Source organism: Gymnoscopelus microlampas, assembly GCF_963454915.1.
Source record: "Gymnoscopelus microlampas genome assembly, chromosome: 24".
Taxonomy (NCBI): domain Eukaryota; kingdom Metazoa; phylum Chordata; class Actinopteri; order Myctophiformes; family Myctophidae; genus Gymnoscopelus; species Gymnoscopelus microlampas.
This window is the reverse complement of record NC_139961.1, coordinates 1,661,720-1,676,448: the sequence shown is the minus strand read 5'-3', so window position 1 is coordinate 1,676,448 and position 14,729 is coordinate 1,661,720. Positions and strand designations below refer to the sequence as shown.

At 42.4% G+C, this 14,729-nt stretch overlaps 1 protein-coding gene across 4 annotated transcripts in view; it reads right to left on the bottom strand.

Moving 5' to 3' along the window:
- Window positions 1–5,506: 5,506 nt before the first annotated feature.
- Window positions 5,507–14,729, bottom strand: part of LOC311041151 (sorting nexin-9-like) — a 47,393-nt gene continuing 38,170 nt past the window's right edge. For all 4 annotated transcript variants that reach the window (XM_084051664.1, XM_084051665.1, XM_084051666.1 and 1 more), the window contains exons 16-18: window positions 10,208–10,322; window positions 9,044–9,135; window positions 5,507–8,427 (exon numbers count right to left, since the gene is read on the bottom strand). In XM_084051664.1, coding sequence (XP_083907790.1) covers window positions 8,380–8,427; window positions 9,044–9,135; window positions 10,208–10,322 — 255 coding nt within the window. In that variant the 3' untranslated portion in view covers window positions 5,507–8,379. The remainder of the gene's footprint in view (window positions 8,428–9,043; window positions 9,136–10,207; window positions 10,323–14,729) is intronic.

The following is a 14,729-nucleotide window of genomic DNA, read 5'->3' as shown; positions in this document are numbered from 1 at the left end:
TGACCTTGACTCTCTGTCCGTTCTTCTGTCATTCACAGATAAAAGCACACACACACGCACACACACACACACACACACACACACACACACACACACACACACACACACACACACACACACACACACACACACACACACACACACAGTTTTAAAGTGCAGGGAGAGTAAACAGCATCAACTAAAGTCAGGATAAGTGGTCTATCTATCAGACTAAATATAGAAAACAAATGCGTAATACAAAGTCACCAGTGGTGGAGAGTAACTGAGTGCATTTACTTAAGTACAACGCTGAGGTACTTTACAAGTACTTCCAGTTTTTCAATGCAACTTTATAATTGCCTAGTGCAGGGGTCTTCAACAGGGGGTCCGGGACCCCTAGGGGGTCCTCAGAGTTACTACAGGGGGTCCGCCAAATCTTTGTGTGATAGTGTTTATTTTTTTACATTTAACCACTTGAACCCTAGAATTCCTTTTCTGAGGGGAACAGTCGCCAAAAATAGCAGATCTACAAGCTCTCAACGCCTCGCGCTGCGAGGCGTTGAGAGCTTGTAGATCTGCTATTTTTGGCAAAGAGGTATAGGTGTAGAGGGAAAAAAGAGCAGACTAAGTAAAAAAAAACAACCTCTGAAACACAATTTTATACAATATAGAGTAGGGGGTCCCTGCTTCATCTCTTTCTCAGCTAGGGGGTCCCTGGCCTGAAAACGTTGAAGACCCCTGGCCTAGTGGATGGACGTCACTATTAAACGTAACATCTGGTCTTGTGAGGCACACCGTTGCTCCGGTCCGCACCAAACTCTGTTATAAACTTGGCACTAACTCTGGGCAGGGGTCTTCCATGACAATAATCACACCAGGGGTCACATGTGGTCCCCAAGGGCCACTTCAGGGGCCCCTGGGGGAGACAGTTGCACATGCACCGATGGTCCAACCCGCAGCAAACTTAACAAACACTGTTCAGGGGTCTGGCATGAGCTCATTACTCATGCACTTCTATAAAGTAACATTTTACTTATATAAAGTAATGCATTACATTCATATACTGTTATTTAACTTATACAAAGTATATAAAGTAATGCATTACATTCAGATACTGTTATTTAACTTATAAAAATGATATAAAGTAATGCATTACATTCAGATACTGTTATTTAACTTATAAAAAGTATATAAAGTAATGCATTACTTGAATAATTACTTTAAGTGACAATGCTGTTCAAGCATATTTTTGCACCAGCAGATGGCGCTGAATGAGCGGTTTGCGTTTCATAATGACATTGAAATGTACCTTTTTAACACCAATAACCAGTGGTGGAAAATAACTACTGTACTTGTACTTGAAGTACTTTATATATACTTATACACTTTACTGTTTATACATTAAAATATCATAGTCACTCTGAACACTATAATCATTAATTACTTAATTAATTAATTATTCTACTCACTCTGTGTCTGATTGGTGGACTGTGGACAGTTCAGAAACCCTCCTACCAGTGACATCATCGATGGGGAATCCAAGCTAATAGAAACCTTCCTTTTCCTGTAAAGTTAGCATGCTGTAATAATTCATTATATAAAAACAGTTCTTTGTTTTCTAAGATAAAGAGCATTAGTGAGGACCAATCATGTCATTATGTAGACAGATGACAGGTCATTGTTCACCTGACATCCTATAGTGTGTACAGTTTCAATATGTATAGATTATGGATTTTTTGGGGTTATTCTACGGTTAGACTGATGATACTGTTGGTTCTTGGTTTATTTATGGATCGGTTTATTGTATTAGATTACTATTTCTATGCATTTGATGTATTACCTTGTGTTGTCCTTGCTTACTGTATGGCTGTGCGAGTGTCTGCTAAATGCCTACATTGTAAATATATGAAAATAAGATATCATTTATTAAAATAATGAGCATTAGTGAGGACTATTTACATGATTACATACATTTTAATTGCAAACTTTGTTCATGTTGGTTGTTCAGACAGACAGAGAGACAGAGAGACAGAGACAGACAGACAGACAGACAGAGAGACAGAGACAGACAGACAGACAGAGAGACAGAGAGACAGAGAGACAGAGAGACAGAGACAGACAGACAGACAGACAGTGCAGTGATCATAAATGTATATTTTTAATCATAGTGTTAAAAACTGTTACGTGTTCATATACACAACTTCACAAATATGATTTATAAGAAAAAACAACTAAATATCACAACAAAAACAGATTGAAATGTTTCTGAACACACACACGCACACGCACACACACACGTATTACTAGACTTGCGAGGACACTGACATTTTGGGACGGCAATATTGACCTTTTGTTAGGGTATTTTTTTCACACACTGGTGCGTCGAAAATAGCAGATCTACAAGCTCACAACGTGTCGCGTGAGCTTGTAGATCGGCCATTTTCGACGCAGGACACCACCGCCACATAAATAAATATACACGAGGCATAAACGTAAACCTCTAAATGTCATGTGATCATAAACCAAACCCCGTTCTCTTCCTACTGTAACTGTTAGCCTCTAAGTCTAACAATATTGTCCTTACCATGAAAACAATCATTTGTTAGACCCTCCAGAAAAACGCAGGCTAAAACTCTTGATTATGCGATGAAATATGAAGTTTTTTTTTGCAATTTTATGCTGTGAAATTGTGGGAAGTTGTGAAATATGCGATGCAATGCTTATATTATGCAATGCGATGCGATGCAGCCTTTTTGAAAAAACTTTACCCCCGCATAATTATGCGCCATTTTGACGATTATGAGGTGAATTCTCGCATAATCACATTTTTATGGAGGGTCTAATTTGTCCCTGTGAGGACCAAGGAAAATTGTCCTCACAAATGTCTATTTCTCACATTCTAGACGTTCTACTAGACGTTCTACTAGACGTTCTACTAGACGTTCTACTAGACGTTCCACTAGACGTTCTACTAGACGTTCTACTAGACATTCCACTAGACATGCTGGTCCTTAACAAGTTTAGTAATACAAACAAATAATAATAATAATGTGACAATGCAATGAAACTGAAATGCATAGGATATAGATAAAGAATTACAAAAACATACTAAGTGGGGAGGAGGGGGGGGCGTGCATAGATTTATCAATGGGAAGGCACATCAGAATGACGTCACGCACACACGTATGTGCACAGCACACGCACGCACGCACGCACGCGCACACACACACACACACACACACACACACACACACACACACACACACACACACACACACACACACACACACACACACACACACACACACACACACACACACACACACACACACACATGGGAACAGAAGGCACGTGGGAATAAGGAATGTGCATGTTAAAGGTAGAGTACGTGATGTTTTTTGGGGGGATTGAAAACAAAAAGGTTTCTGTTAAAAAGCTGAAGCTCTACTGTGATAGTAATCATTGCTTCAACGTTTTCAGCCCAGGGACCCCCTAGTGACCCCAGGGACTAACCCTATAAAATTGAGTTTCAGATTAACCTTTTTTTTGTTTAACTTGGTCTGCTATTTTTTTCCCTCCACACCAAATACCTCTTTGCCAAAAATAGCAGCTTGTAGATCTGCTATTTTTGGCTAAAGTTCTCTTCCGAATATGGATGCTATAGGAAGGAAAAAAATAACATATCACAAAAAATATTTGGCGGACCCCCTGTAGGGGTCCCGGACCCCCTGTTGAAGACCATTGCTATAGAGTGTGTGTTCAGTAGCAGGAGTCTCCACGTCTCTCCAGCTCTTTAATAAACAGAACATACGTGTTCAGGTGGGTGGCCAATCGCATCCAATCAGGCGAGAGTACCCATTAAATCAGCTTCATTTTAATTCAACCAATTGTGTTCTTTGTGTCGTCACGTCAAATTCCACTAGTTTATCCTGTACGCAGAGTTCTCTATCCTCATTGGATAAAATCGGTATCCCGACCTGAAAATGTATTTTCTGTTTATTAAAGAGCTGGAGAGACAGGGGAGACCCCCCCCCCCCCCGTTACCGAGACCCCCCCCCCCCCGTTACCGACCAAACACTCTATAGCAACGATTACTATCACAATATAGATCTATTTAACACGACAAATCTCCATTTACACATTTTAATCTATGCTACATCGTACAACGGTGTCGAGCGCCGAACATAGCATCCGCGATGCGGTGTGGGCTTGTAGATCGGCTATTTGATCGGCGCCTGACGCCGTTTTGTATGACCAAGTATGAATTAGGCTTTAGAGAGATGGACAGATGTGAAAGAGAGAGAAGTTATTCCTCTCTCTCTCTCTCTCTCTCTCTCTCTAAGCCCAGAGGTGACATATTATGAAGGAATTTAAGACAAATAAAAACAAATCAGTTTTTTTTAACACAAACAGATGTTATAACATTGAATAAATCCTGTAACATTAATATAAAAACACATTGTATTAACATCTCCCTCCACTGAACATATTGAATATATAAATGATATAGAAGCTGTATTTCCTAGTAAGTCAGTGAATGTGAACAGTTTGTCCCAGCAGAGCCTCAGTCTCTGCTTTGACGTGTTCATTAAATGGGTCTATGTTGTCTATGAGTTCTGTGGTACATTAAGTACATAAAGTATGATAAGTACATGTCATGCCATAGACATGTACCTTGTATATCGTCTCTGTCAGGGTGTGAACCTCATGTGTCCAATGCTGTTATTTTTAAAGGGATAGTTCACCCAAAAAAATACGTTTCCTATGTATTAGTCACCCCGTGGAGACTTAGATTCATGGATATTTTTTTGTTTTTGGCTCATTTCTAAGCCAATAATATGATGACCGGCAGTGGTTCCTACCGGTCAGCCGGTCATCATATTATTGTCTTAGAAATGAGCCAAAAACTAAAAACTATCCATGAATTCAAATCTCCATGGGGTGACTAATACATCATTATATTTTTGGGGGTGAACTTTCCCTTTAAGGATTCAAATGAAAAAATGGCCAAAGTAGCAGATCTACAAGCTGAAACACGCCGTGTTTTGAGCGTTTTGAACTGCTACTTTTGCTACTTTTTACGGGTGACGCTGTAGTATGAACAAGTAGGGCTTCATTTACAAAAAAAGAAAAACACAAAAAGTAAAAAAAATGAGATAAGAGGTTTCTGCCCGACAACAACGATACAGACCATATACTTTATGGTACGTACTGTATGTAAGGTACATGTGGTCTATGGCAGTGCTTCTCAACCTTTACAAGCCCCATGGGGTCCTGAGCCACAGGTTGAGAACCAGTGGTCTATGGTACATCATGGTGGTACATGTAATAAGGTGGTACAAGTGTAATAAGGTACATTATGTGAGGCGTTTCAAAGCATTTTGACAAAACGTGTTCATAACAACATTCAATCTGGGAACGCATCCGTGAAACCACTTTATCCATATCTTACACTTTGGCTATTCAAACATAGCAGATCTACAAGCTTATATAGCGCTATGAACTTGTAGATCTGCTATTGTTGGAAAAATCTTGAAAATTTGTGCAAATCTTTGAATATATATATTTTTAAAGCGAACATTTGTAACTCAAATCTTTGCTTCTGGGGGTCCCTGGAACAACATATTTTGAGATGGGGGTCTGCGGCCAAATACATATCATTTTGGGGGTCCTTGACATGAAAAAGGTTTTAAGCACCACTGATATATATAGCAAAAAATATACATTTAAAAAAACCTGTTAAGATTTAGAAAACATTTGTAGAATCCCCCAGAAGCAAAGATTGGAGTTAAACATTTTCACATTAAAAAGCTTATAAATTCAATGATTTGCACACAGTTTCATGATTTTTCCCCAAAATAAAATAGCCAAAAGACACCTAAAAACGACACGATGCAATCCGTGTACGAATGGGTTAATAACTCATGTGAACTGAGGCAGTGCAGCTCAGAGAACACTGCATGTGGAGAACATGACTACATTATGAACAAACACACAAACACTCCAACACTAAACATCATCTATCTATTAGACATACATAAGTTTCCCTTTTTATCTTTACATTTACAATCTGATCCAGGACCAGCTTCAACTCTCTGGGAGACCAGCTAAACTCATGCTTACATAAACTAGAACTCAGGCGTTTTTACAGGTCAAGGACCCCGCCGAGCTGAGAGAGACATGAAGCAGGGACCAGGGACCCCCGCCCCCCATATATAGTGTATATAACCAGTCACTGGAGAGACGGGTGACAGCCAGAATGTAGACGGCATCCGGGAGCAGTATGGGTTAACTCCCCCAGCCTGTGTCTTCCGTGAGGAAGAAGCTCAACAAACCCACGGTGAGGCCTTTAGGAGGGTCATTCAAGCAAGCCGCTAGTGGAGCCTGCAGTACCACCACGGCCCAAGACACCATGACGCCAGAATGAAATGTTTGGAACGGGGGGAGTCTGGTGCAGCGCTCAGGTCCTGAACCTGGTGAGACGGAGGAGGAGCCCGGCCAGGAGGCCATCCACAGAGCCTAGTCCCTCCACAAGCCAGAGCCTCTCCTCTCCCCCGGCCCCGGCAGAGTAGTTCCGGAGAAGTGGACTGAGTGGCCCTGTCTTTCCCTAAGAGGACTGACCGTGGGTAACTACTGGGACGTAAGTCTGTCTTTCCCTAAAGAGGACTGACCGTTGGTACAGTAGCTACTGGGACGTAAGTCTATCTTTCCCTATAAGAGGACTGACCGTGGGTACAGTAGCTACTGGGACGTAAGTCGGGGGCTTGATCAACCCCGGCTGGGTCACCTGGGCGAGGGTGTATGTTGTTGTGAGACCCGAAACACCCGTCGACCCCAGGCTACAACACTGATGATACGTCCTTCAGGTGCATCCATGTGATGTTTTTTCTTTATATTATATAACATTGTGTTGCATCTACAGTATCTCACCATATCTAAGCCGATTGACTCATCAATCGTCTGTTGTCTGTTGAGTGTTAATGTGAGACTAGCTTGTATTCCACAGGTTTTGCTTTCAAGCGCAGCTTTGATGGCTTCATAGATCTATCTGACAGTACTACCGTCAGTGTTGTGTAATTATATATATATATGTATATTTGTTTGTTTTTGTTAACACATGATCTTTGCTAATAACACGTTTGATTCATGTTCATTTGTATTATCAGTATAGATAGGATGGTTATAGTTATGATTCCGTTTCTTATCGATTCTGTTTCGGTTACGAAACGGTTAAAAAAAACAAGTGAGTAAAATGTTTAGATAACAAAATAAATGTCTTCATGACTTTAGGAGTTAACTGAAGTAAACAGTATTTACTGTTTACTAGAACAAACTATGTATGTATATATATATATATATTATGTTAGTAATACCTTCTGTTAGTAATACCCTTCAATGCTGAAACTCCTTTGTCCTGAAAATACTGCCGTTTCAATGAACCAAATACAATTAGTAATGGTCAACTTTTAAGAAATGTAATGAACAGTAACTTCTCATACATTTATTCCATGTAGTAACAATAGCAGTTAAAGCTTGCTTTAAGCTCTATGTATAGGCCTCAAGCTCAATGCCAAGAAGAACACTAAAGTAATGGCGTTTAACACGGAGGACAGAACCATGGCCACTGCCGACGGGACGGGACGGTGCTCGAGGCTTCAAACGGAACACAGTGTTAAGGTCCGGATCGGAGGGCACTTGCATGGAAGGCCTTGCATGGGACGAGGAGAGGGTGGAGTAGTGCGAGTCGAGACATGAACGCTCATATAGTTGTAGCAGGAAAAGGTCCTGGACGGCGTCTACACAGGAATACTACGAATGGCACTTGGTGTCACATCATGGACGGACCACCTCGGAAACCCGGACCACTACGGCGGACTGCCACAGAAAAGGTCAGAAAAAGGGAAGGATTGAGGCTGGCGGGGCACTGCGTCAGTCAGGCACCCGGAACTAGTGACGAGCAAACGGACACTATGGGTGCAATTCATTCATTTGTGTGGTACCCCCCTCTAAAAATCGCAGAGTGCAATTTTTTTTTGCACTCGCAGATTCGTCTGGTCCCAGGCTAACCCCCCTCCCCCTCTGCATTGGATTCGGGTCCTATTTGGAGCCTAGTGTTGACACCCAACCCTCAATTTTAGACCTATATTTTTTGGGGAAAACAGACAAAAGATTTTTTGTGTTCCTATCACACACACATTTTAGCAGCCAGCCCACCTGTAGTAACTCTGAGGAACCCCTAGGGGTGCCGGACCCCCTGCTGAAGACCCAGCTGAGACCAAGTTGAACTCTGCTGCACCCATAGAGCACATGTCTGTCTGTCTGATTGATAAATAATGTAGAGTGTGTGTGTGTGTGTGTGTGTGTGTGTGTGTGTGTGTGTGTGTGTGTGTGTGTTCCTCTTCAAAGCGTGGTAAACTGTCCCAGGGCCTGTCGCAGTTTCTCAGTGATCTGGCCAATCAGAGAAGAGAATAAAAAAACAATGTAATAATAATAATAATAATAATAATAAGGTAGAAGTGTAATTTGCATTCATAATGCATTGCTTTCATTTCTGTCTGTCTGTCTGTCTGTCTGTCTGTGCTTAACTCTTTGCCTGCCACCGACGAGATTTCTCGTCTTTTTCTGCTATGACGCATCCGAAGGGAAATATCCTGTATCTGGGCTCCTGTGTTTTACTATGTATTTCTGGCGAAACACGCTATTTTTAACGGCGTATGACAAGCCAACTGGAGGTTGTGATCAAAAGCACAGTGAAACCCTCAGTGATTAGCACCCATCAGGGTATGGATCATAAAGGAGATACATATTCTGTGAATACTTGACAAAGGAAGAAAATAGAAAAATCTCTGTCAGTCTGGGCTTTGTTTAGTAGTATATACTCTGGCAGTGAAAGAGTTAAAGGCATTTGCTCTGTTCATATATGTACAGTATTCTATGTACGAGGTCAACTCTGTGTAGGAATACAATACCTACACAATTGTAGACAGCAGACCACACCCCACTCTTTCTGTGTCTCTGTCTCTCTCTGTCTTTATATGTCTGTCTGTCTGTCTGTCTCTCTCACCTGCTCATAGAACTTGATCTGCTCCTCCAGGTAGAGCTGCATGACACGGTTGTAGTCGTAGATACGGTTGCTATGGAAATGGTTCATCTCGGCTGTGGGGGACAAGAGAGAGAGTCAGGTTACACACCCTGTGTGTGTGTGTGTGTGTGTGTGTGTGTGTGTGTGTGTGTGTGTGTGTGTGTGTGTGTGTGTGTGTGTGTAGCCCTCCGGTGCTGTGAGTTCGCACCACGCCCGACCCACAATGCATCTGTGCCCACAGTAAATGTATTCCTGTCAACAATACAGTTTACTAAGAGAGAGACAGACAGATGTTATTAAGAAAGAAGCCAAAACTAATCTTAACAGTTAAAAGTATAATTGAGTTTCACAGTATCTTAGTAGCATGTACAGTGTCACTGTCCATGCTGCTTAAAGGGACAGGAAACCCATCGGCTGATTGTGTAGTTTATTTTCAACTTTAGGTCAAAAACTACAGCAGGGTAAAAACACGTCAGGCTGCATAAGGCTGGCCTTATTCATTCTTTTTCCTTCATTTATTCAGGGAAACCCATTAAGAGCAAAGCTCTCTTTTTCAGGGACGCCCTGATAACAAACATTTGAATCACATTACCATGTCACAACTCATTTAACAATAAAGCAACACAACTCATTTAACAGTGATGTAAGCAACACAGCTGCAGCTAATACAATTAACAATGGGTGTTTTTTTTTTTAGAGGATTCCATGTCACCACAATCATAGACATATAAAGGTAGACGCCTCCTTCGGCTCTGAGACATGTGTATCTCGGGCGCCATTTTGGATGAGGCAAGCTTTCCGCGTGTGTCACAGAAGGGGGGCGTTCGGTAGGCCAATCAGAGGCAGGTGGGGTGGGGCAGGTGGGGTCTTTACGTAACCCAGCCCTTAACCCTTTAAGAGGCAGCCGCGTGGCAACTAGTCAGTTAGACGCGCTGTGATTGGCCAGTGAGATATATGGTGAGATACTGTAGATGCAACACAATGTTACGGCTTGCCTCCTCTAAAATGGCGTGAAAAATAATTGTATTTACACCAGAGAGCTGGAGTGTGTGTGTGTGTGTGTGTGTGTGTGTGTGTGTGTGTGTGTGTGTGTGTGTGTGTGTGTGTGTGTGTGTGTGTGTGTGTGTGTGTGTGTGTGTGTATTACCCTGCAGTGCGTAGCTCATGGTACTGATGCGTTTGCTCATGTTGTGTTTCTCCAGGCTGGTGATCTTTCCTGCTGCCACCATCTTGTCTCCTTCCTTCACCTTCTCTATGGCCGCCTGCGCACACACACGCGCACACGCACACGCACACACACACACACACACACACACACACACACACACACACACACACACACACGCATTTAATCATTTATTTATGTCCACATAAGAGATACAATACAAGGACACAAATATGACAAGGTGCTGTCAAAAATGTACAGTCAGCAAATCATGGACAAATACTCCCACACCCTTTAGGGCATTGGTTCTCAAAGTGGGGTCCGGGGACCCCCAGGGGTACTTGAGGGGGTTCCAGGGGGTCCCAAGCTAAATGATGGATAGGAACCAAATGGACCCTTATGGGTCTGTAACTCTGAGAGTGTACAGATGGAACCAAATGGACCCTAGCGGGTCCATTTGGTTCCATTTGTACACCCTCAGAGTTAAATTAACATTGATTTTACAATATGAATTGGGGTCCCAGGTATAGAAATGCCATTAAATGGGGGTCTGTATAGCCTAATGCATGTGAAACTGGAATCACTGCTAGAGCCGTAAAAACCTTCTCTTATGGGGGTCCCTGGCTTATCTTTTCAAATGGGGGTCCGCGGGCTAATAAGTGTCCATTTGGGGGTACTTGACATGAAAAAGTTTGAGAACCACTGCTTTAGGGGTACAAATAACAGCGTCTTCGCCATATTTGGCGGCGACTTCTGGTGTTCCCCAAGGAAGTATACTAGGACCCTTACTGTTCCTGATATATGTGAATGACATGTCTTCAGCCTGCGACTGCAACCTGTTCCTGTTCGCAGATGACTCGGCCCTGCTAGTCTCGGACAGGGACAGGCTGCAGGTTGAGAAAACTCTCAGCTCTGAACTCAATAAGATCTGCATCTGGCTCTCCGACAACAAGCTCTCAATACACCTGGGCAAAACGGAATGCATCCTCTTTGGGTCCACTCCTAACCTCAGAAAGGCAGAGAGTTTCACGATCAAAGCAGGTGATGACATCATCAAAAGAAAAAACAAAATTACCTACCTGGGCTCTATCTTGGAGGCTGACCTCTCTGGTAACAAAAATGCTGAAAAAACGATCAAAACGGTCCACAAAAAAACACGCTATTTGTGGAGTATTGATCGTAAAGTCAGTAAGAATACTCTGAAGACTCTAGCAGTGGCCCTCATACAAGGTCATTACGATTATGCATGTACTTCATGGTATCACAACACCTCCAAGGCCTTAAAAACAAGGCTCCAAACATCCCAAAACAAACTTGTAAGGCTACTTCTTGGCCTCAATTACAAAACCCATCTAACCCCTGATCATTTTGATAGGATTGGATGGCTTAGGGTTGGGGACAGAGTACAGCAACTTGCTATGGGCCTGGTCTTCAAGATATACCACAACATTGGGATCCCCCTGTATTTGTCAAAATACTTCCAAAATGTTAATGATGTCCATGATCACAATACCAGAGGAAGCTCCACAAACCTTGTCCAACCCTTTTTTGGCTCAACAAAGGGAATTATACAACAGGTAGTTCCGAGACTTCCGACCAAGCAATCTGATTGGTTGAAATAGCTTTCTAGCCGTGCTTCAAACCAGCATCATAGCACGGGCCGAATCACATTAATAAATCACTCCGCACTGCAGTCAGCGCCTGCTTAGACCATATATGGCACAGCTGTGCTGTGACGTCACGCTGTCCCACGGTACGAAAACACACAGAGAGTATCCTGACCCACCGGAGAACAAACAGCTACGCAAAATGGACTATGTTTATGTATGTTGTAGCCTAAATCGCCTAAAATTCTATAATAAAAGGAATAACTGGGAAAAAAGTGTGCTTTATTTCAATGGTAACATACTGTATAAATATCCTCCTGTGTTAAAGTAAAATTACTCCCATTTCGTTAACAGTCCAATGTATGTTATAAAATAGCCGATCTACAAGTTCACAACGTGATGCGTTGTGAGCTTGTAGATCGGCTATTTTCGCCGCGCGATACCTTCGTACGACGGAGCATATAGCCTACTGGAATCAGCGGTGTTGTGCCTCAGCTGCGCGCTCTGAGTGCCTCAGAGCGCTGCTACAGGGACTATTTTGTCTCAGTCAAATAAACTCTTCTCTTTACAGGGAAACATAATAGCGAAACATTTTTATTATGAATTGCCCCACAATATGAATACATTTGGATGTGTTTTGTTGGTAACTGTTGTATAATCGCAATATTACACTCGAGGGTGTGCTTTACCTTACATTATTGGCACTTCAGTGATGCTGGCGGAACTCGGCTGCGCCTCGTTCCTGACCGCATCACTGGCGTGCCAATAATGACGGTAAAGCACACCCTCTCGTGTAATATTGCTTAAGTAACTCGTTCTCATGCTATTCATCAAAAATGTGGAACGCCCTACCAAAAGGAGTAAAGGAGTGTAAAACCCTACTCTCCTTCAAAACTGCCCTAAAGATACACCTTCAGGAGGCTGCAATTGGAAAATGGCCCCTGTCTAAGTCCTAACCTAACCTACCCCCCCCCCCCCCTCTCCTTCTTCTTTTGTACATATTTCTCACTCTTCATACCAGTAACCTGTAAACTGATTGTATGACATTCTATAGTAGTTGTGTATAACTGTCTGTCTCTTATATGTCACCATGATTTGTGTGCATGGGGAACTCATTTGAAACAAGCTCAGTGCTTTTATGAGTCTTCCAGTTTAGTAGACCTCGTATTGTGAATTTGTACTTCCATGTACTGTTGTTCTCATGTCTTACTAAATAAAGTACATCAATCAATCAAACCGATAGTAGAAGAGATTCCACAGAATTTTGCCGTTTAGCTGCTTTCCAAGCTGTTGGAAGCCTCTTACAACCAACCTATGTACATGTCCTAGCCTCTACAACCAACCTATGTACATGTCCTAGTCTCTACAACCAACCTATGTACATGTCCTAGTCTCTTACAACCATCCTATGTACATGTCCTAGCCTCTTACAACCATCCTATGTACATGTCCTAGCCTCTTACAACCATCCTATGTACATGTCCTAGTCTCTTACAACCAACCTATGTACATGTCCTAGTCTCTTACAACCAACCTATGTACATGTCCTAGCCTCTTACAACCATCCTATGTACATGTCCTAGCCTCTTACGACCATCCTATGTACATGTCCTAGTCTCTACAACCAACCTATGTACATGTCCTAGTCTCTTACAACCATCCTATGTACATGTCCTAGTCTCTTACAACCATCCTATGTACATGTCCTAGCCTCTTACAACCATCCTATGTACATGTCCTAGCCTCTTACGACCATCCTATGTACATGTCCTAGCCTCTTACGACCATCCTATGTACATGTCCTAGCCTCTTACGACCATCCTATGTACATGTCCTAGCCTCTTACGACCATCCTATGTACATGTCCTAGTCTCTTACAACCAACCTATGTACATGTCCTAGTCTCTACAACCAACCTATGTACATGTCCTAGCCTCTTATAACCAACCTATGTACCTGTCCTAGTCTCTTACAACCATCCTATGTACATGTCCTAGTCTCTACAACCATCCTATGTACATGTCCTAGTCTCTTACAACCATCCTATGTACATGTCCTAGTCTCTACAACCATCCTATGTACATGTCCTAGTCTCTACAACCATCCTATGTACATGTCCTAGTCTCTTACAACCATCCTATGTACATGTCCTAGCCTCTACAACCATCCTATGTACATGTCCTAGTCTCTTACAACCATCCTATGTACATGTCCTAGCCTCTACAACCATCCTATGTACATGTCCTAGCCTCTTACAACCAACCTATGTACATGTCCTAGCCTCTTACAACCAACCTATGTACATGTCCTAGCCTCTTACAACCATCCTATGTACATGTCCTAGTCTCTTACAACCATCCTATGTACATGTCCTAGTCTCTACAACCATCCTATGTACATGTCCTAGTCTCTACAACCATCCTATGTACATGTCCTAGTCTCTTACAACCATCCTATGTACATGTCCTAGCCTCTACAACCATCCTATGTACATGTCCTAGTCTCTTACAACCATCCTATGTACATGTCCTAGCCTCTACAACCATCCTATGTACATGTCCTAGCCTCTTACAACCAACCTATGTACATGTCCTAGGCTGCCAAACATAAACACAAATAGATTGCACCTATAACCTAGCTCTGTGATGGTATGGAGGAGCGGCTGGTATTTAATGACTTTGGTCATAAAAGCTTCCTCTAAGCCAGTGGTTTTCAACCAGTGGTCCTTGAGGGGGTTCCAGGGGGTCCCCAGACAAATTAATAGTTAGCAACCAAATTGAACCTTGTGTGTCTGTAACTCTGAGATTGTACAAATGGAACCAAATGGACCCTAACGGGTCCATTTGGTTCCATTTGTACACTCTCAGAGTTACATGAACACTGATTATGATACTGCT